The sequence below is a fragment of the Oncorhynchus mykiss genome, chromosome 12 (assembly GCF_013265735.2).
Source record: "Oncorhynchus mykiss isolate Arlee chromosome 12, USDA_OmykA_1.1, whole genome shotgun sequence".
Lineage (NCBI taxonomy): Eukaryota > Metazoa > Chordata > Actinopteri > Salmoniformes > Salmonidae > Oncorhynchus > Oncorhynchus mykiss.
This window is the reverse complement of record NC_048576.1, coordinates 17,068,140-17,087,805: the sequence shown is the minus strand read 5'-3', so window position 1 is coordinate 17,087,805 and position 19,666 is coordinate 17,068,140. Positions and strand designations below refer to the sequence as shown.

The 19,666-nt window shown below is 42.9% G+C and overlaps 1 protein-coding gene across 4 annotated transcripts in view; it reads left to right on the top strand.

The window, feature by feature from the left end:
- LOC110537076 (protein strawberry notch homolog 1) overlaps nt 1–19,625 on the top strand; it is a 30,010-nt gene extending 10,385 nt beyond the window's left edge. For all 4 annotated transcript variants that reach the window (XM_021622830.2, XM_021622829.2, XM_021622831.2 and 1 more), the window contains 24 exons: nt 3,123–3,256; nt 3,359–3,449; nt 3,638–3,799; nt 3,956–4,091; nt 7,257–7,362; nt 7,697–7,850; nt 7,957–8,139; nt 8,378–8,475; nt 11,281–11,426; nt 11,715–11,915; nt 11,993–12,166; nt 12,370–12,539; nt 12,743–12,874; nt 13,107–13,242; nt 13,668–13,780; nt 13,890–13,961; nt 14,916–15,015; nt 15,445–15,519; nt 15,604–15,750; nt 15,938–16,032; nt 16,146–16,232; nt 16,400–16,614; nt 16,773–16,966; nt 17,201–19,625. In XM_021622830.2, the coding sequence (XP_021478505.2) occupies nt 3,123–3,256; nt 3,359–3,449; nt 3,638–3,799; nt 3,956–4,091; nt 7,257–7,362; nt 7,697–7,850; nt 7,957–8,139; nt 8,378–8,475; nt 11,281–11,426; nt 11,715–11,915; nt 11,993–12,166; nt 12,370–12,539; nt 12,743–12,874; nt 13,107–13,242; nt 13,668–13,780; nt 13,890–13,961; nt 14,916–15,015; nt 15,445–15,519; nt 15,604–15,750; nt 15,938–16,032; nt 16,146–16,232; nt 16,400–16,614; nt 16,773–16,966; nt 17,201–17,364 (3,285 nt within the window). In that variant the 3' untranslated portion in view covers nt 17,365–19,625. The remainder of the gene's footprint in view (nt 1–3,122; nt 3,257–3,358; nt 3,450–3,637; nt 3,800–3,955; nt 4,092–7,256; nt 7,363–7,696; nt 7,851–7,956; nt 8,140–8,377; nt 8,476–11,280; nt 11,427–11,714; nt 11,916–11,992; nt 12,167–12,369; nt 12,540–12,742; nt 12,875–13,106; nt 13,243–13,667; nt 13,781–13,889; nt 13,962–14,915; nt 15,016–15,444; nt 15,520–15,603; nt 15,751–15,937; nt 16,033–16,145; nt 16,233–16,399; nt 16,615–16,772; nt 16,967–17,200) is intronic.
- The last annotated feature ends 41 nt before the right edge of the window (nt 19,626–19,666 follow it).

The window sequence follows — 19,666 nt, the reverse complement described above, 5'->3', positions numbered from 1 at the left end:
TGGATCTGAAGACCTTCTATGCAGATGTCAGAAACGTATTTTCTTCTGTAGTAGACGACATGTTGCTGAAATTTCCATTTGGAGACGTGCTCCTCCAGCATGCAGTGGTCGCTAACATTGCCAACAGGCAGACTGCCAAGTTCTCATCCCTCAACCTTTTCATGGCACGATTTCCCTGAATTATTCCTGAGGGAGCCTCTGTTGAGCTGGTGGAAGATGAGTTTAGACTCTATCAGGCAACAACCTTTGAGCAGAGTCTGGTCAACATCCGCACGCATCAGGCCTGGAGAGAAATCAGCACAATGAAAAGGGGGGGGGGCAGCCTGGTCTACTCCCACCTTTTGGCTGTGATGCTGGGGTTTTGGTCATATTCCACTGCAATGCCGACTGAAATTTGTATTCAGTCTCATTCCAAGAACAAAACCCAGTACAGAGCCTCCCTCAGTACAGACTTGCTGAGTGCCCTCATTACCAAGAAGGTTTCAATGATTGCCAGAGGAACTGTTTGCCACAGAGAAGTTTACACTGAAGCCCTGCTGCGTAAGGCAAATCTGTCTAGGAAATTATTTCTTTAACATTTTGAAGGTCTCCAGAAGATTTGTTCTCACCCACTGTTTCCTATCATAGTTTTTTAAACATGTTATCCATAATAATAAAAAATGGATACTGACGCTATGCTTCAAACTAGAGGTCGACCGATTTTATGATTTTTCAACGCTGATACCGATTATTGGAGGACCAAAAAATAGCCGATACCGATTTAATCTGATTATTATTTTTATTTTTTTGTAATAATGACAAGTACAACAATACTGAATGAACACTTATTTTAACTTAATATACATAAAATAAATGTAGCCTCAAATAAATAATGAAACGTTCAATTTGGTTTAAATAATGCAAAAACAAAGTGTTGGAGAAGAAAGTAAAAGTGCAATATGTGCCATGTAAAAAAGCTAACGTTTAAGTTCCTTGCTCAGAACATGAGAACATATGAAAGCTGGTGGTTCCTTTTAACATGAGTCTTCAATATTCCCAGATAAGAAGTTTTAGGTTGTAGTTATTATAGGAATTATAGGACTATTTCTCTCTATACGATTTGTATTTCATATACCTTTTGACTATTGGATGTTCTTATAGGCACTTTAGTATTGCCAGTGTAACAGTATAGCTTTCTCCTCGCTCGAACCAGGAACACATCGACAACAGCCACCCTCGAAGCATCGTTACCCATCGCTCCACAAAAGCCATGGCCCTTGCAGAGCAAGGGGAACAACTACTCCAAGTCTCAGAGCGAGTGACGTTTGAAACGCTATTAGTGCGCACCCCGCTAACTAGCTAGCCATTTCACATTGGTTACACCAGCCTAATCTCGGGAGTTGATAGGCTTCAAGTCATAAACAGCTCAATGCTTGAAGCACAGTGATGAGCTGCTGGCAAAACACACAAAAGTGCTGTTTGAATGAATGCTTATCGTTCAGTGAAAATACAGAACCGTTCCGTATTTTATCTAACGGGTGGCATCCATAAGTCTAAATATTCCGGTTACATTGCACAACCGTCAATGTTATGTCATAATTACGTAAAATGGCAAATTAAGCGGCCCAAACTGTTGCATATACCCTGACTCTGCATGCAATGAACGCAAGAGAAGTGACACAATTTCACCTGGTTAATATTGCCTGCTAACCTGGATTTATTTTTGCTAAATATGCAGGTTTTAAAATATATACTTCTATTTTATTTATTTTAAGAAAGGCATTGATGTTTATGGTTAGGTACAGTCGTGAAACGATTGTGCTTTTTTTCGTAAATGCGCTTTTGTTAAATCATCCCCCGTTGGCTGTCTTTGTTAGGAAGAAATAGTCTTCACACAGTTCGCAACGAGCCAGGTCACACAGTCATGTTAGCAGGCAATATTAACTAAATATGCAGGTTTAAAAATATATACTTGTGTATTGATTTTAAGAATTTATGTTATGGCATTTATGTTTATTTTTAGGTACACATTGGAGGAACGACAGTCCTTTTTTGCGAATACGCACTGCATCGATTATATGCAACGCAGGACACGCCAGATAAACTAGTAATATCATCAACCATGTGTAGTTAACTAGTGATTGTTTTTTATAAGAAGTTTAATGCTAGCTAGTAATTTACCTTGGCTTCTTACTGCATTCGCGTAACAGGCAGGCTCCTCGTGGAGTGCAATGAGGCAGGTGGTTAGAGCGTTGGACTAGATAACTGTAAGGTTGCAAGATTGAATCCCCGAGCTGACAAGGTAAAAATCTGTTCTGCCCCTGAACAAGGCAGTTAACCCACCGTTCCTAGGCTGTCATTGAAAATAAGAACGTGTTCTTAACTGACTTGCCTAGTTAAATAAAGGTGTGTTAAAGAAAAAAATCAGGCCAAATCGGTGTCCAAAAATACAGAGTTTCCGATTATGAAAACTTGAAATCGGCCCTAATTAATCGGTCGACCTCTACTTCAAACATTTGTTCTTATCATATCAGTTTAATTTGATTTTTTATCATAGATAAGACTTTTGTACCTAAACAAATAACTTGTTATTTGTTTAATAAAATAAAATCTCCAAGAATAAAGGAGCTTTGTGTGTTCTTTCTAATTAGATGTTAGTGACTTTAACCATGTGTGTAGATGGAATGCTGTCAAGAAAAAGTATTCCAACCTTTTTATAGACTTGATTTGGTACAATTCTATAATTGCAATCACTCTCAAACGAGAGTGCTGGGGGAAAGAATTCCAATTTTTCACGGGTTTCTGGTACTCTAAAAAGTTGGACAGGGTTGGCAGGTCTGAATACAGACCCTACTTCAGCTTGGCGTTATTTCACGCTCGCCCGGCCAGATCTAGACCCTACTACATCTTGGCGCTATGTCATGCTCGCCCGGCCAGATCTAGACCCTACCACAGCTTGGCACTACTGCATGCTCGCCTGGCCAGATATAGACCCTACTACAGCTTGCCACTGTCACGCTCGCCTGGCCAGATATAGACCCTACCACAGCTTGGCACTACTTCATGTACCAGTGTAGATGAGTATTCGCATACCTTGTACTGGGAATTAACTGAATGTCCTGAAATATTTCTTGTCTCCATAGCAACATGAAACATTCCTCCCTAACGGCGACCGAGCGTCCTATCTGATAGGAGACGGGGCCGGAGTGGGGAAGGGCCGAACCATCGCTGGGATAATCTACGAGAACTACCTCCTGGGCAGAAAGAGATCACTCTGGTAACACCACAACTAGGATTACATGATACGTCCCGCCCATTAAGGGGGATGATGGTACACACACTTTCCCATTTGACAAAAGCTATTCCATCTCCTTCACAGGTTCAGTGTTTCTAATGACCTGAAGTATGATGCAGAGAGGGATCTGAAAGACATAGGAGCCAAGAACATTCCAGTCTATTCCCTCAACAAGGTAAGAGGTTGTCCAGTGGGTGCAGATGTACATCACCATGCATGTTTCTTACGTGGTAAAAAATTGAGGAGGTTCCTTTACACTGGATATCCTTTTCATATTTGCCTGACAAAAAGACATGTTAACATGCATAAAAGGGTATTGTTCTCCTTCACTCAAAAACATGTCCTATTTTGTCTGTTTCCCAGTTTAAGTATGGTAAGATCTCGTCCAAACACAACGGCAGTGTGAAGAAGGGGGTGATCTTCGCTACGTATTCCTCTCTGATAGGAGAGAGCCAGTCTGGAGGGAAGTACAAGACCCGCTTCAAACAGCTGCTCCACTGGTGTGGACAGGCCTTCGACGGAGTCGTATCTTTTCATTGGCCACCAGACTACTGTAAAAAAATATAGAAAACTTAATTGTCATCTGGGTCTATGTAACTGCCACAAGAAGTCGTTGTAACCGGTAGACGTCAATTGTTTAGTGAAGATAACACCACCTTTCCTTAACCCAAGCCCGTTCAGATTGTGTATGACGAGTGTCACAAAGCAAAAAATGTCTGTCCCATCGGCTCGTCCAAACCCACCAAGACTGGACTGGCCGTCCTGGAGCTGCAAAACAAACTGCCCAAGGCGCGGGTGGTGTACGCTAGCGCCACTGGTACGTCACTAAGCACAGGCTTCTGATGTTGTCACACTTTCAATGTTGAGCGGAGTCAATATTACAATACCAGTCAACAGTTTGGGGACACCGTCTTATTCAAGGCTTTTTATTTTGACTATTTTCTACATTGTAGAATAATAGTGTACAGTCGTGGCCAAAAGTTTTGAGAATGACACAAATATTAATTTTCACAGTCTGCTGCCTCAGTTTGTATGAAAGCAATTTGCATATACTCCAGAACGTTATGAAGAGTGATCAGATGAATTGCAAAGTCCCTCTTTGCCATGCAAATTAACTGAATACCCCAAAAATATTTTCGCTGCATTTCAGCCCTGCCACAAAAGGACCAGCTGACATCATGTCAGTGACTCTCTCGTTAACACAGGTGTGAGTGTTGACGAGGACAAGGCTGGAGATCACTCTGTAATGCTGATTGAGTTTGAATAACAGACTGGAAGCTTCAAAAGGAGGGTGGAGCTTGGAATCATTGTTCTTCCTCTGTCAATCATGGTTACCTGCAAGGAAACACGTGCTGTTGTCATTGCTTTGCATAAGAAGGGCTTCACAGGCAAGGATATTGCTGCTAGTAAGATTGCACCTAAATCATCCATTCATCGGATCATCAAGAACTTCAAGGAGAGAGGTTCAATTGTTGTGAAGAAAGTCCAGCAAGCACCAGGACCGTCTCCTAAAGTTGATTCAGCTGTGGGATCCGGGGCACCACCAGTACAGAGCTTGCTCAGGAATGGCAGCAGGCAGGTGTGAGTGCATCTGCACGCACAGTGAGGCGAAGACTTTTGGAGGATGCCTGGTGTCAAGAAGGTCAGCAGAGAAGTCACTTCTCTCCAGGATAGACATCAGGGACAGACTGATATTCTGCAAAAGGTACAGGGATTGGACTTCTGAGGACTGGGGTAAAGTCATTTTCTCTAATGAATCCCCCTTTTGATTGTTTCAGGAAAAAAGCTTGTCCGGAGAAGACAAGGTGAGCGCTACCATCAGTCCTGTGTCATGCCAACAGTAAAGCATCCTGAGACCATTTATGTGTGGGGTTGCTTCTCAGCCAAGGGAGTGGGCTCACTCACAATTTTGCCTAAGAACACAGCCATGAATAAAGAAATGGTCCCAAAACATCCTTCGAGAGCAACTTCTCCCAACCATCCAGGAACAGTTTGGTGACGAACAGTGCCGTTTCCAGCATGATGGAGCACCATGGGGAACAAAACATCAATATTTTGGGTCCATGGCCAGGAAACTCCCCAGACCTTAATCCCATTGAGAATTTGTGGTCAATCCTCAAGAGGCGGGTGGACAAACAAAAACCCACAAATTCTGACAAACTCCAAGCATTGATTATACAAGAATGGGCTGCCATCAGTCAGGATGTGGTCCAGAAGTTAATTGACAGCATGCCAGGGCAGATTGCAGAGGTCTTGAAAAAGAAGATCCAACACTGCAAATATTGACTCTACATCAACTTCATGTAATTGTCAATAAAAGCCTTTGACAGTTATGAAAAGCTTGTAACTAGTAACATAGTAACATCTGACAAAAATAACTAAAGACACTGAAGCAGCAAACTTTGTGGAAATTAATGTTTGTCACTCTCAAAACTTTAGGCCATAACTAGACATCAAAACTATGAAATCAAACATATGTAACCAAAAAAGTATTAACCAAATCAAAATATATTTGAGATTCTTCAAGGTAGCCACCCTTTGCCTTGACAGCTTTGCACACGTTTGGCATACTCTCAACCAGCTTCACCTGGAATGCTTTTCCAACAGTCTTGAAGGAGTTCCCACATGATGAGCACTTGTTGGCTGCTTTTCCTTCACTCTGCAGTCCAACCCATCCAAAAACATCTCTATTGGGTTGAGGTCAGGTGATTGTGGAGGCCAGGTCATCTGATGCAGCACTCCATCACTCTCCTTCTTGGTCAAATAGTCCTTGCACAGCCTGGAGGTGTGTTGGGTCATTGTCCTGTTGAAAAACAAATGACAGTCCCACTAAGCGCAAACCAGATGAAATGGCGTATCGCTGCAGAATGCGGTGGTAGCCATGCTGGTTAAGTGTGCCATGAATTCAAAATAAATCAGTGTCCCCAGCAAAGCACCATCACACCACCACCTCCATGCTTCACGGTGGGAACTCCACATGCAGAGTAGGCGAACGGATGATCTCCGCGTCTCACAAAGACGCGGCGGTTGGAACCAAAAATCTCAAATTTGGACTCATCAGACCAAAGGACAGATTTCCACCAGTCTCTGATGTCCATTGCTCGTGTTTATTGGCCAAAGCAAGTCTCTTATTGGTGTCCTTTAGTAGTGGTGTCTTTGCAGAAATTTGACCATGAAGGCCTGATTTACACAGTCTCCTCTGAACAGTTGATGTTGAGATGTCTGTTAATTGAACTCTGTGAAGCATTTATTTGGGCTGCAATCTGAGGTGCAGTTCACTCTACTGAACTTATCCTCTGCAGCAGAGATAATGCTGGGTCCTCCTTTCCTGTGGCAGTCATGAGTGACAGTTTCTTCATAACACTTGGTGGTTTTTGCGACTGCACTTGAAACTTTCAAAGTTCTTAACATTTTCTGGATTGACTGACCTTCGTCTTAAAGTAATGGACTGTTTCTCTTTGCTAATTTGAGCTGTTCTTGCCATAATATGGACTTGGTATTTTACTAAATAGCGCTATCTTATGTACAGTGGGGCAAAAAAGTATTTAGTCAGCCACCAATTGTGCAAGTTCTCCCACTTAAAAATATGAGGCCTGTAATTTTCATCATAGGTACACTTCAACTATGACAGACAAAATGAGAAAACAAAATCCAGAAAATCACATTGTAGGATTTTTAATGAATTTATTTGCAAATGAGCGAATGCCAAGAGTGTGCAAAGCTGTCATCAGGGCAAAGGGTGGCTACTTTGAAGAATCGTTTTGAGTAACACTTTTTTTGTTACTACATGATTCCATATGTGTTACTTCATAGTTTTGATGTCTTCACTATTATTTTACAATATAGTAAAATAAGGAAAACCCTTGAATGAGTAGGTTTGTCTAAACTTTTGACAGGTACTGTATATCGTGCAGGAATAATATTGTCTTAAATGAATGGAAGTGTTCTCCATCTAACTATGTATGTGTGTGTCCGTGTCCAGGTGCGTCTGAGCCCCGTAACATGGCCTACATGAGCCGGCTGGGCATATGGGGGGAGGGGACCCCCTTCAGAGAGTTTAGCAACTTCATTCAGGCTGTGGAGCGCCGGTGAGCGAGACGGACACTAGTAACTCGTCATAGTGGTGCAGAGTATGTGTCTTTAAAAAACAGCCACGAAATGGATGCAGCAAGCCACCTATAAGTTCTGACTTTTGGCAGATGGAATCTGTAGAGGCAGAACGTCTTCAACCCATTAGAACTGTTACAAAACACGAATATGCCAATAAGTCTGTTGGAAGGACAACTTCTCCTGCAAAAGTCTTGTTACACCTCACCTTCTCTATACCTATTGATATCTAGTATATCACAAATTACATTTCTCCTTAACTAAATACCTATTCAAAATAAAAATAAATCCTCCCTTGTATTGCCTTGTCCTCAGAGGTGTGGGTGCTATGGAGATAGTTGCCATGGATATGAAGCTGAGGGGGATGTACATCGCCAGGCAGCTGAGCTTCACGGGTGTCACGTTCAAGATTGAGCAGGTTCCTTTGACAACCCACTACATCAAGATGTACAACAAGTCTGTACACCTGGTAAGGCACCTTGACCTAATCCCAAACATAAGTTTTCCCTGGGCTCTTTTCAGTATGCTTGAAACGGAAACTGTGTTGTTTTAACCCTGTCCTCTCCATGTTTCAGTGGGTGGCTGCGCGGGAGAAGTTCCAGGCGGCTGCTAACCTGATGGATGCAGAGCAGCGGATGAAGAAGTCCATGTGGGGTCAGTTCTGGTCGGCCCACCAGAGGTTCTTCAAGTACCTCTGCATTGCGTCCAAGGTCCGCAGGGTGGTGCAGCTCGCCAGGGAGGAGGTCAAAAACGGAAAGGTGGGTGGGAGCGAGGTTTCAGAAGGTAGAAAGATGAGATTGTTGTTCCAGGAATCTTACATTTTCTGACTTCAGATTTTAGAGATCAGGAATACTGACACCTTCGTGTCATATTACTGCATATTGGTTCTGGGGTATTTTGGTTGGTTTGAGGAGAGGTGACTGGTGGTCTCCCAGACATTTTGCTGTTTACCTTCAGACTGTGTGCGACTCGTCCTGTCTTTCTCGCTTTCTGCAGTGTGTTGTGATTGGTCTCCAGTCGACAGGAGAGGCCAGAACACTGGAGGCCCTGGAGGAAGGAGGAGGAGAGCTCAACGACTTTGTCTCCACCGCCAAGTACTTTTTCACCCAGACTTATATACTTGATTAGTCCATACGTGATGGACATGTCTTCTGCTTGAATCCAACCACTGATATACAAACACGCATACACACAAACCAGGGTTTCTGTTATGAAAATGTGGCACCAGACATTTGAGAAATGTACTGGACCCATATGCATTGAGTGTATAACCTGATTAGGGCGTCTACCCACGGTGCTCAGGATACATTTAGACGATGGTAATTCATCTTAACAGAACATGCAAGTAAAGGATGCAATGACTTGTGACCTTACTGTGCACTTTGAAGATGTTAGAATTACTGTCCACATTTCCTTTTCCTCAGTCAACAAGACCAGTAACCAACAGCGAAGTCCCTAGCCTATACATAGGCGGCACGCACGTTTCAAGTTTGGGGATGCACATTTTCGCCATAACAATGCACCTTTATAATAATGCATTCCATGCATCATCGCATTTACACGTAAAAAAGCCTACTATTCGTAATGTTATGAGTAGATTGAATAGTCATAATGTAGTAATATACAATGCATTTGGAAAGTATTCATACCTCTTGACTTTTTCTACATTTTATGTTACAGCCCTATTCAGAAATGGGTTAAATAAAACAATTGTACTCATCAATCTACACACAATACCGCATAATGATTTTTAGAAATGTTAGGATTTTTTTATTTTTTCCCCTACGTATTGTGTGTAGATTGATGGGGGGGGGGGGGGGGGGGGGAACTATTTAATCCATTTTTCTGTAAAAAGTCAGGAGGTCTGAATACTTTCCGAATGCTCTGTAACTCAATCACTGTTTGCAAAAAGACCATTCAATGCATGGCTGAATGTGTGCATCGTAGAGGCCTGGGCTATAGGCCATGTCAAAAACATTTTATTTTCATGGGTAAAAACACATGGAGACATTACCAGATTATTATTTTTTTATATCCCAAATGACGGGGTAGCCTACTCTGCTGACACTGAATAACAGATCAATAAAACCACGTATGTATAATAGGCCTATGAGAAGGGGAGAAACAAATAGAATGGCATCCGTCTAAACTGGAGGAAGAAATGATTGCCCAAAAAATAACTTTAAAGTGGAACTGACCCAACAATGATGGAGTGAATATTTGGAGTGCGCACTCACCGGGGACATGGCCGATTTGCTCTGCTGGTGTCAATAAGGTAGTCTATAGGCCTACTGTTGTTCACTCTATTTAAGTAGAAAATTTTGATAAGATGTTAGTCTTTCTTTACAGCAATAGCCATTTGCTTTCCAAGCTGTTGTCCCACGATTTAATTTTTAAATATTTCGATATGCCTGGCTGGGCCTCTACTTTTCACTGACAGTCACAATCATCTATTTGGTATTTGTGTGCACTGTTTTTCCTTCCGACTGTTTGTAATGCGATTTAAAACTTGTTTATTTTTTAAGGCTAGACAACGCTAATGATCTTGTGTGGCCAAATCATGCTTTAGTGGCCTAATGAAGGATTTTATGTATTTCTCTATAGACCGGAGTAGGCTAAGTAATATTGGCAATATAATTCAATTTACTTAGGGAATGTTTCCCTTGTGCTCATAGGTGACGCGTCCATAAGGCTATGTCAATCTACCATCCCACATAGTAGAAAAGTGTACCCATTCTATTGGTCAGACTGTTGAGAAGGAAATAGTCCAAACAGACTCGGGGACAGTTGTTGGACGGTAGATCCCAAATTCATCCAACCAGCAGGCCTAGGATACATAACACAATGTTGAAAAAGCAATGAATCTGATGCGACAGATCAGAACATTTAGTTTAAAATGTTGATAAACTATATCTTTTTTAATTCTTACTAGAGCAATGTGCACAAGGCAGTAGGCTACTGGTTCCCATGGCATATGGAAGTCTTCATAAAATAACTTCCTCCAGACATGGTGGTATTTTACCTAGGCTACTTTGAAGCAAGGTAAAACATGCCTCATAATGTTCAGGTTTCAAACAATTAAGTAGCTCTGTTTTCAAAATGCATACTGCCTCCAGCACATTGCAAAGTAGTGTGTGACGCGCTGATGAAGCCTGCCTTCCATTGCCTATGCATTTGAATGGGAAGCACACTTCAATTACCAGTTGAGAAATAAAAAGTGCTGTCTGACAGATTTTCCTCTCAAAGGCTCTAACTGTATACTGTGAGCGTGGGATAATTACGATACAAAATGTGATTAAATAAGATGCATAAGGAATATACCCACTCCAATTTAATTCCACTAAATTATGCAAATTAACCCATAGACCGATAAGCATGACCGGTCAAATGTGTTTAAAGCAATAAATAGACTAAAAAGCATTATTTTGCCGTGGGATTTTTTTCCTTTTCCCGGGCAATTTTATTTATCGGCTTTTCTATTTTTTTTTAATGGACAAAAATGGTCTATTACCGGCTAACAGAAACCCTGACATACACATTAGGTTGGAGATTGGCTGGTCCTCTGTAGCTCAGTTAGTAGAGCATAGCACTTGCTATGGTAGTGGGTTCGATGCCCGGGACTGCCCATACGTAAAATGTATGCGCGCATGACTAAGTCGCTTTGTGTAAAAGCATCTGCTAAATGGCATATATTAGGCTGGAGCAGAGGGCAGCCACAGTGCAGCACCCAATGAGTAGTTAAGTTCCTTGCTCAAGGGAACATCAGCGAGAGAACATATTGGGGAAACAACTTGGAATCTATTGAGCAGCTGTAAAGCTAGCTAGCTACATGCTAATGCCAGGTGTATGCTAGCACCATCTATAACAAGGTGTTTGCTCTCTTGCTCTTTCCCTCTCAGAGGTGTGCTCCAGTCTCTGGTAGAGAAGCACTTCCCAGCTCCAGACAGAGAAAAGCTGTTCAGCCTGCTGGGCATTGACCTGCCGGTCATGAAGATCCCCTTCCCCAGCGAGGCTGCAGCAGAGCAGAAGGGAAAGAAGAGGAAAGGTACTCCAGGGCAGTTAGCCAGGAAAGGACAGTCATTGGGTCTGCAATGAGACAGTGAAGAGTTTGATCTCGGTATTCTTCAGTTGGTTACTTTAGCAACGAGATCTCTTCATGCATTTCCAATGTTCTTTTTGCGTGAACCTGTGACTCATCGTAGGTGTTTTATGTAATGTTCTGGCTTACTGTTTCACACGAGAACTCTTTAAAAAAGACCTGTCTCCCAACACTAATGTAGTGTTTTGGCTATGTTTACCAATGTTAATGTTCCCTCTCTCTCCTTCCCTGCAGGTGCCAACATAAAGAAGGCAGAGAAGAGGAATAGAAAATCAGGTGGTCTGTCGGGGAACAGCTCTGATGACAGCAAATCAGAAGAGTCTCATAAGGACGATGCGGAGAGTGACGACAGCTTCAAGTCGGTCAGCTCAGGAGAAGATGACGAAGACGACTTCAATCCCTTCAAGGATGATTCCAGCGAGGATGAGGAGGATGGTGAGCGATGGAGTTTGATGATTTAAGATTGATTATGAGCTAACCACCTAAGTCTCATAATTTTTCCCATCTCCCAGACCCCTGGCTGTCTGGAAAGAGGAAAGGGGTGAAGAAATGCAAGAAGAAGAAGAAGAAGAAGAAGAGCATTGACCCAGACTCTATCCACAGTGCCTTGTTAGCTTCTGGTCTGGGCGCCATCAGGCCTGCTTTCACCACCCCCGCAGTCAAGATCTCCAGCACACCTGCCATAGGTAAGTTAGTAGCAACAACACACTTTCCGTAAGTGAGCGTGGAGTCGGACTTCTGTGCAAATCTCCCATTGCCATCAATGTATTCTCTACAGTCTGAGTTAGGATTGTATAACCAGCCAGAATGAGCAGATGACGATGAACATTCAACATTTTTTTTTGTAATTTTTACTCCCTCTTTCTTACTCCTCTTATCCATCCATCAGCCAAGGTAGAGGTAGATGACAGCTGTATGACCAGTCAGGATGCTGTGGAAGATGCTCAGCAGATGAAGAGAGATCTGTTGGACCAGCTAGATAAGCTGGCTCAGGATCTACCTCCCAACACTCTGGATGAACTCATAGATGAGCTGGGAGGACCTGACAACGTGGCTGAGGTAATGGGTTCAATTAAATATGGATACAAAGAACAGTGGCCCAGGAGCTGGACAAAATAAAATATAAATTATTAAAATAAGCTTAAAGTCTACTCATTGTTAACTGCAAATGTGTACATTTTTTTAAGCTAGAGATGGCCCTCTTGACTATCTTATCATATTTTAGATTCTTTATTTGTTCACACATCCTCTCTGTGTTCCAGATGACTGGGCGTAAAGGCCGGGTGGTCAGTAACGACGATGGCAGCATCTCCTACGAGTCTCGGTCTGAGCTGGATGTTCCTGTGGAGATCCTCAACCTCACAGAGAAACAGAGGTTCATGGACGGAGAGAAGGTACGGGAGGATGGGAAGAGAGAAATAGGAGGAGAGAATGGAACAGAATTACCCCATGTTTCTGATTTAGGCGAGGGGTACAAGCACATTGACTTGAGAAATGTAGGTTGTGTGCAAGGCAGTTGGGGGGCAGTCTGCTTGTTTGAGTCACAGATCAATAGAATCAGTTGAATAGAGTAGTCACAAACGATGGCACAAAACCATTCCTAAGCTTGTTCTTCTCCCTCTCCAGAACATAGCCATCATCTCGGAAGCGGCCAGCTCGGGCATCTCCCTGCAGGCTGACCGGCGTGTAAAGAACCAGAGGAGGAGGGTCCACATGACCCTGGAGCTGCCCTGGAGTGCAGACAGAGCCATACAGCAGTTTGGTCAGTAAAGTCTTTCTGGCTGTGGTTTCATTACTCCCATACAGTCTCAAGCACTGAGACTTAAAGATGCAGTCCGGGATCTTAAGCACTTTCGCATATATTGTACGAATTGCAATCCGTCACGTCATAAGAAATGGATGACTTAGTACACAATTGTGACCAATTTTGGCTTGTGGGCGCTGCTTTCAAAACCACTAGCTGAAATTATACAAAACCTTTGACTTTTCACCAAGTGAAAGTGCTATAGAAATTAAATCTAACTTTATTTTCACTCTAGTCTTTTGGTGTTTGTCTTGATAATGTGGCTCATGGTAGTTAATTTGGCTGGCGTGTCTCCACTCTGATACAATGGGAACAGCAGGTGTGAGGTATTTAGACTAATTAAATGTGTGTTCTGCTTAATGGTGCCAATGTCTCTCTCTCAGGGAGGACCCATAGGTCTAACCAGGTGACTGCTCCTGAGTATGTGTTCCTCATCTCTGAGCTGGCTGGGGAACAGAGGTTTGCCTCCATTGTGGCCAAGAGACTGGAGAGCCTGGTAAGAACCTGTCCTGTCAGTGGTTCAATTGAGCTGAGCAGTGGAAAACGTGGATATTATCACCCATGTTTGAGCCACTGATGCTACATGTGATATGTGTGTTCCACAGGGTGCCCTCACCCATGGAGACAGAAGAGCAACAGAGACCAGAGATCTCAGCAGGTTCAACTTCGACAACAAAGTAAGCAGATATACACTACCGTTCAAAAGTTTGGTGTCACTTAGAATTGTCCTTGTTTTTGAAAGAAGAGCAAATTGATCAGAAATAGTGTAAATGTTGTAAATGACTATTGTAGATGAAAACTGCTGATTTTTATTTTATTGAATATCTACAGAGGCCCATTATCGGCAACCATCACTCCTGCGTTCCAATGGCACGTTATGTTAGCTAATCCAAGTTTAGCATTTTAAGTCTAATTGATCATTAGAAAACCCTTTTGCAATTATGTTAGCACAGCTGAAAACTGTTGTTCTGATTAAAGAAGCAATAAAACTGGCCTTCTTTAGACTAATTCAGTATCTGGAACATCAGCATTTGTGTGTTTGATTACTGGCTCAAAATGGCTAGAAACAAATAACTTTCTTCTGAAACTCAATCTATTCTTGTTCTGAGAAATGAAGGCTATTCCATGTGAGAAATTGCCAAGAAACTGAAGCTCTCATATAACGCTGTGTACTACTCCATTCATAGAACAGCGCAAACTGACTCTAACCAGAATAGAAAGAGGAGTGGGAGGCCCCGGTGCACAACTGAGCAAGAGGACAAGTACATTAGTGTCTAGTTAGAGAAACCGATGCCTCAAGTCCTCAACTGGCAGCTTCATTAAATAGTACCCACAAAACGCCAGTGTCAATGTCAATAGTGAAGAGGCAACTCTGGGATGCTGGTCTTCTAGGCAGAGTTCCTCTGTCCAGTGTCTGTTCTTTTGCCCATCTTAATTTTTTTATTTTTTATTGGCCAGTCTGAGATGTGGCTTTTTCTTCTCGTAACTCTGCCTCGAAGGCCAGCATCCCGGCGTCACCTCTTTCTAAGTGACCCCAAACTTTTGAACGGTAGTGTACCACTAAATATAATTTGTGTGTGTGTGGTTTCCTGTAGTTGTGGTTGTAACCTCATTTCTTCTCCAATCCACAGTATGGCAGAAATGCTCTGGAGATTGTGATGAAGTCCATTGTTAACCTGGACTTTCCGTTAGTGAATCCTCCATCGAACTTCGAAGGGGATTTCTACAAAGGTATGTCTCGTGTGGACAGATTTTGGGACTCGGTTGTAGGATTTATGTCCCTATTTTGAGCCAAGGGAAATGCCGTTCTCCTGCTTGATACTGGGGATTCTTTCATGTCTAGAATTCACATGACTGGCTCAGTCCACAAGCTGAGTGAATCTATTTCTGGTGCATGGCTGTTGTCTTACTTCCATCTGTGGGCTCCTGGGTGGTCAGCGGTCTAAGGCACAGCATCTCAGTGCTAAAGGTGTCACTAGACACCCTGGTTCGAATCCAGGCTGTATCACAACCGGCTGTGATAGGGAGTCCCATAGGGCGGTGCACAATTGGCCCAGCGTCTTCCGGTGTAGGCCGTCATTGCAACTAAGAATGTTATTAACTTACTTGCCTAGTTCAATTTTAAAAATGTGGTTCTGTCTTCATCCTATTCCCTGGCAGAGATCCTTCATGGGTTGATTGGAGTGGGTCTGATCCATGTGGACGACAGATCAGGGATCCTGTCTCTGGACAAAGGTGAGACTGGCTCTGACTTTAAGCCTTGTCAGATTAAATTAAAAAGTATTAGACTGTACGATTCTTTCCTCTCTTCTTCCCCAGACTACAACAACATAGGGAAGTTCCTGAACCGTATCCTGGGGATGGCGGTGCAGGAGCAGAACGCTCTGTTCCAGTACTTTTCTGACACGCTGGCAGCCGTCATACAGAATGCCAAGAAGAATGGACGCTACGACATGGGCATTCTGGGTAAGGCCGGAGAGGAATAGCCTTAAACTTTTTCTGTTAAAGGAGACTAATGTCAACTACTGTGAATGAGGGACTATACTCTAAATGACACCTACAATATTAAACTACCCAAGATTTCAGACTGGGTCTGGACAAAATGGCTGCTATGTGGATCTGATTAGTATTGTTTATCTTGGTCTCTTTCTAGACCTAGGTTCTGGGGATGAGAAGGTGAAGAAGATGGAAGCCAAAAAGTTCCTGACTCCAGGCTACTCCACCTCCGGACATGTGGAGCTCTACACGGTACAGCCGACGGTTGTTTTTCCTCACTAGACAGGAATAGAAACTGGTTTAACAAGGAACTCTCTTGCTCTCTAGCCATTTTCCATTTTGTAAATACTGTTTCTGTGTGTCAGGTGAGTGTGGAGAGAGGCATGTCTTGGGAGGATGCTACCCATGCCTGGGCTGAGCAGAGTGGACCTGACGATGGCTTCTATGTACAGGTACTAAAAGACCAACCAGATGTTTCCTTCTCTACAGAGTTTGGCAAACACTACATATTATCACCAAATATGATAACGTTCTGATTTTCAGAGTTTTGATTGCCATAACATTTCCCTAGATTTAGTTTTGTTTTACAAACTCTATAAATATTTTGCTGATCCCCCAGATAAGGAACAACAAGAAGACTGCTATCTTGGTGAAGGAGGTGAACAGTAAGAAGAGGCTGTTCCTGGTCTACAGACCCAACACAGGCAAACAGCTGAAACTGGAGGCCTACGCTGACATCAAGAAGAAGTGTAAAAAGGTGCTGTCAGATGATGCCAAGCAGCACTGGATGGACCAGTACCAGTCTTCAGCTGAGATCTGCTCTCATGCTTACTGGTAGGTGTTGTTTCTCATATGACTGTAAAGTTGTAGTGGTGGTTTTGGCAGAGTTGTCAAGTTCACTAGCAGGTTTTACTCTTTTCCCATATAGTTTACTGAACTAGTCAGAAAAAAGGTTGAATTGTGTGTTTATTAACCCCCTCTCCTCCCTCCAGGCGTGGTAACTGTAAGAAGGTGTCGGTGGGTCTGCATTGTGAGGTGGGTCTGCGCTGCAGGACGTACTATGTGCTCTGTGGATCTGTGCTCAGTGTGTGGACCAAGGTGGAGGGAGTGCTGGCCTCCGTCAGCGGAACCAACATCAAGATGCAGATCGTCCGTCTCAGGACGGAGGACGGGCAGAGGATTGTGGGTAAGTTGATGCTGGAAGTCTTTGGGCAGAAGCAGTTTATGAAAAATATATATTATTTAGTCGCAACCTGTAATGTATTTTACCAGAGGAGTATTGTACATAAGTAGAAGCTGGTCCCTCTCCTCCCCAACAAGTGAACTATAAATGAACAGATGTTGGACTACGAGGTAGCTAGAGACGTGCATTATTTTCCTTTGTTCTAACGTGGTTATTTCCCATCTCTCTCGTGTCCAGGCCTGATCATTCCAAGTAACTGCGTCTCTTCTCTGACCAACATCCTGTCGTCGTCTGACCAGTCTCAGCAACTGGCCGTTCAGCAGCAGCAGAAGTGGCAGCAGCTGCACCCTCAGAGCCTCAGCCACATGCATAACATGGGTTCACCACACAGTCTGGCCTGATGGGCTTCGACACCCATTTTCTCCTCCACACCCTGGGTTCTCGACCCAACCTGATGGGATACGACAACATTTCCATCAATCTCTACCGTGACACTATCCACCACCTCTTCTCCTCCCTCTCCGTTCCTCCTAAGGTGCTGAGTTGTGTTTTTCCCTGAAGCTAAACCACGGTGGCAAAGTTAAGATTTCAGGGTTTATGTCCAAAGAGGAGACAGTCTGCCTTTTGACATCCAGAGGAGTTGGCTTGACGAATAATATTTCTCTGAGATTCAGAGCTGAAGATTTAGAAGAGGCTGCGGTGATGAAAGGGGGAAGAGTAGAGGACGCATGGAGAAGTGGCATTATTAAAAATGCCAGAGACTGTTTTTCCTGTTGCACCCCTCTCCCTCCCCCCAGCTCTATGTAAACGATGGTGTGTGCCTTCTCTACTGAAGGATGGGGGATGTCACCCAGGTTTTTGTTTTCTACAGGTGACTGGACAGTGCTCAGACGGTGCTCAGGTGTTCGTTAAGCTACACAGTGATTTTTTTTTTTTTTTTTTTTAAAACAGGTGTTTTACAAAATGTCTACCTGAGATGCATGACCACACACCAACTGCTTGCTTTCTTCATTTTAGATTTTAATCGATCAAGTCTCAGGCATGATGACAACTCTCACCATAACTACATTTAAATGGCACCCTATTCCATAGGTAGTGCACTGCTTTTGTTCACCATCGAGAGTAGGGTGCAATTTCTGAAACAATCCTTGTTTCTATCAAACATGGGTGTATCCTTTCTACCTACAGAATTGTTTACAGCTTGACTATCAAGAATTGTAATTGTGCATGGTTTAAAATAACTTAATTTTCCTGCATTTATTCCTCTGCTTTCAAAAGATGTTTGGAACGGGTTGTTTGATATGTGGCATCAGATTCGATATCTTGTACTATCAAACTACAGCAGATACACTCCTGGAGTGTTATTATACAATTGCACGTGAACCGACAGATCTTGTTTGTACAAGCTGTCTAAAAACGCTACATTAAAAGCTGGTATTCAAGATAGTTTGTTGCTGAATTCAAAACGGATACCTTTTACCTCATGTAGGTGTGTGTAAATCTGAAAGGATTGGATCTGTGGTAAAGATTGCACCTTGGAGGCAAAGGTGGTATCAATTAGCATATTCACTGGTATCTATCTGATCCTTTAGGTCACATGTCAAACTCTTTGCACAGAGGGCCGAGTGTCTGCGTGTTTTCTCTCCCTTGTACTTGATTGATTAATTAAGGTCACTAATTAGTAAGTTCACTCCCTTACCTGGTTGTCTGTCTTAATTAAAGGAAAAACCAGCAGACATTACTGCCCTAGGCCCTCCATGGAATGAGTTTGACACTACTGCCCTGGGCCCTCCATGGAATGAGTTTGACACTACTGCCCTGGGCCCTCCATGGAATGAGTTTGACACTACTGCCCTGGGCCCTCCATGGAATGAGTTTGACACTACTGCCCTGGGCCCTCCATGGAATGAGTTTGACACTACTGCCCTGGGCCCTCCATGGAATGAGTTTGACACTACTGCCCTAGGCCCTCCATGGAATGAGTTTGACAATACAGCCCTAGGTACTTCATGGAATGAGTTTGACACTACTGTCCTAGGCACTTCATGGATATCTAAAACAGGTGTTTCAAACTCATTCCATGGAGGTCCTTGTAGTGTCTGCTGGTTTTTCCTTTTAATTAAGACTTAGACAACCAGGAGAGGGGAGTTTCTTACTAATTAGTGACCTTAATTCATCAAGTACAAGGGAGGAGCAAAAACACAGACACTCGACCCTCCGTGGAATGAGTTTGTCACGTGACTCAGGATTCTTGGGATTGGGCACTTGTTCCTTCACTGATTCTGAACTGGAATCTAACCTCGAATCTCTACCAGTCAGCAACATTGCTGCTTGATCTCTGGTACTTTTTATCTGTTTTGTCACTTGAGACAGGATGTACAGGGGCGGAAGACTTTCTAAAAATATATTTTTTAAATGAAGTAATGTAAAAAGCGTGAGTTTAGGATGCTACTTTGCTATACCAATGTGTATAGTGACGTTTGGACATAAGAAAAAACGTTTTTTTTTGCTTAAATAGCCGTTAACACTTGAAGGATGGTGTAATTTCATCTTTGCACGAGTTGCACTACTGACATGTTCTACAACAAATCTGTATTAAATGATTTAACTGAGTGCAAGATTTCTACCTCTTAATGACCAATAAATACCAAGGATAAAGTTAGAAAACGATCAGTTTTTATATCATTCCTCAATGGCATTTTC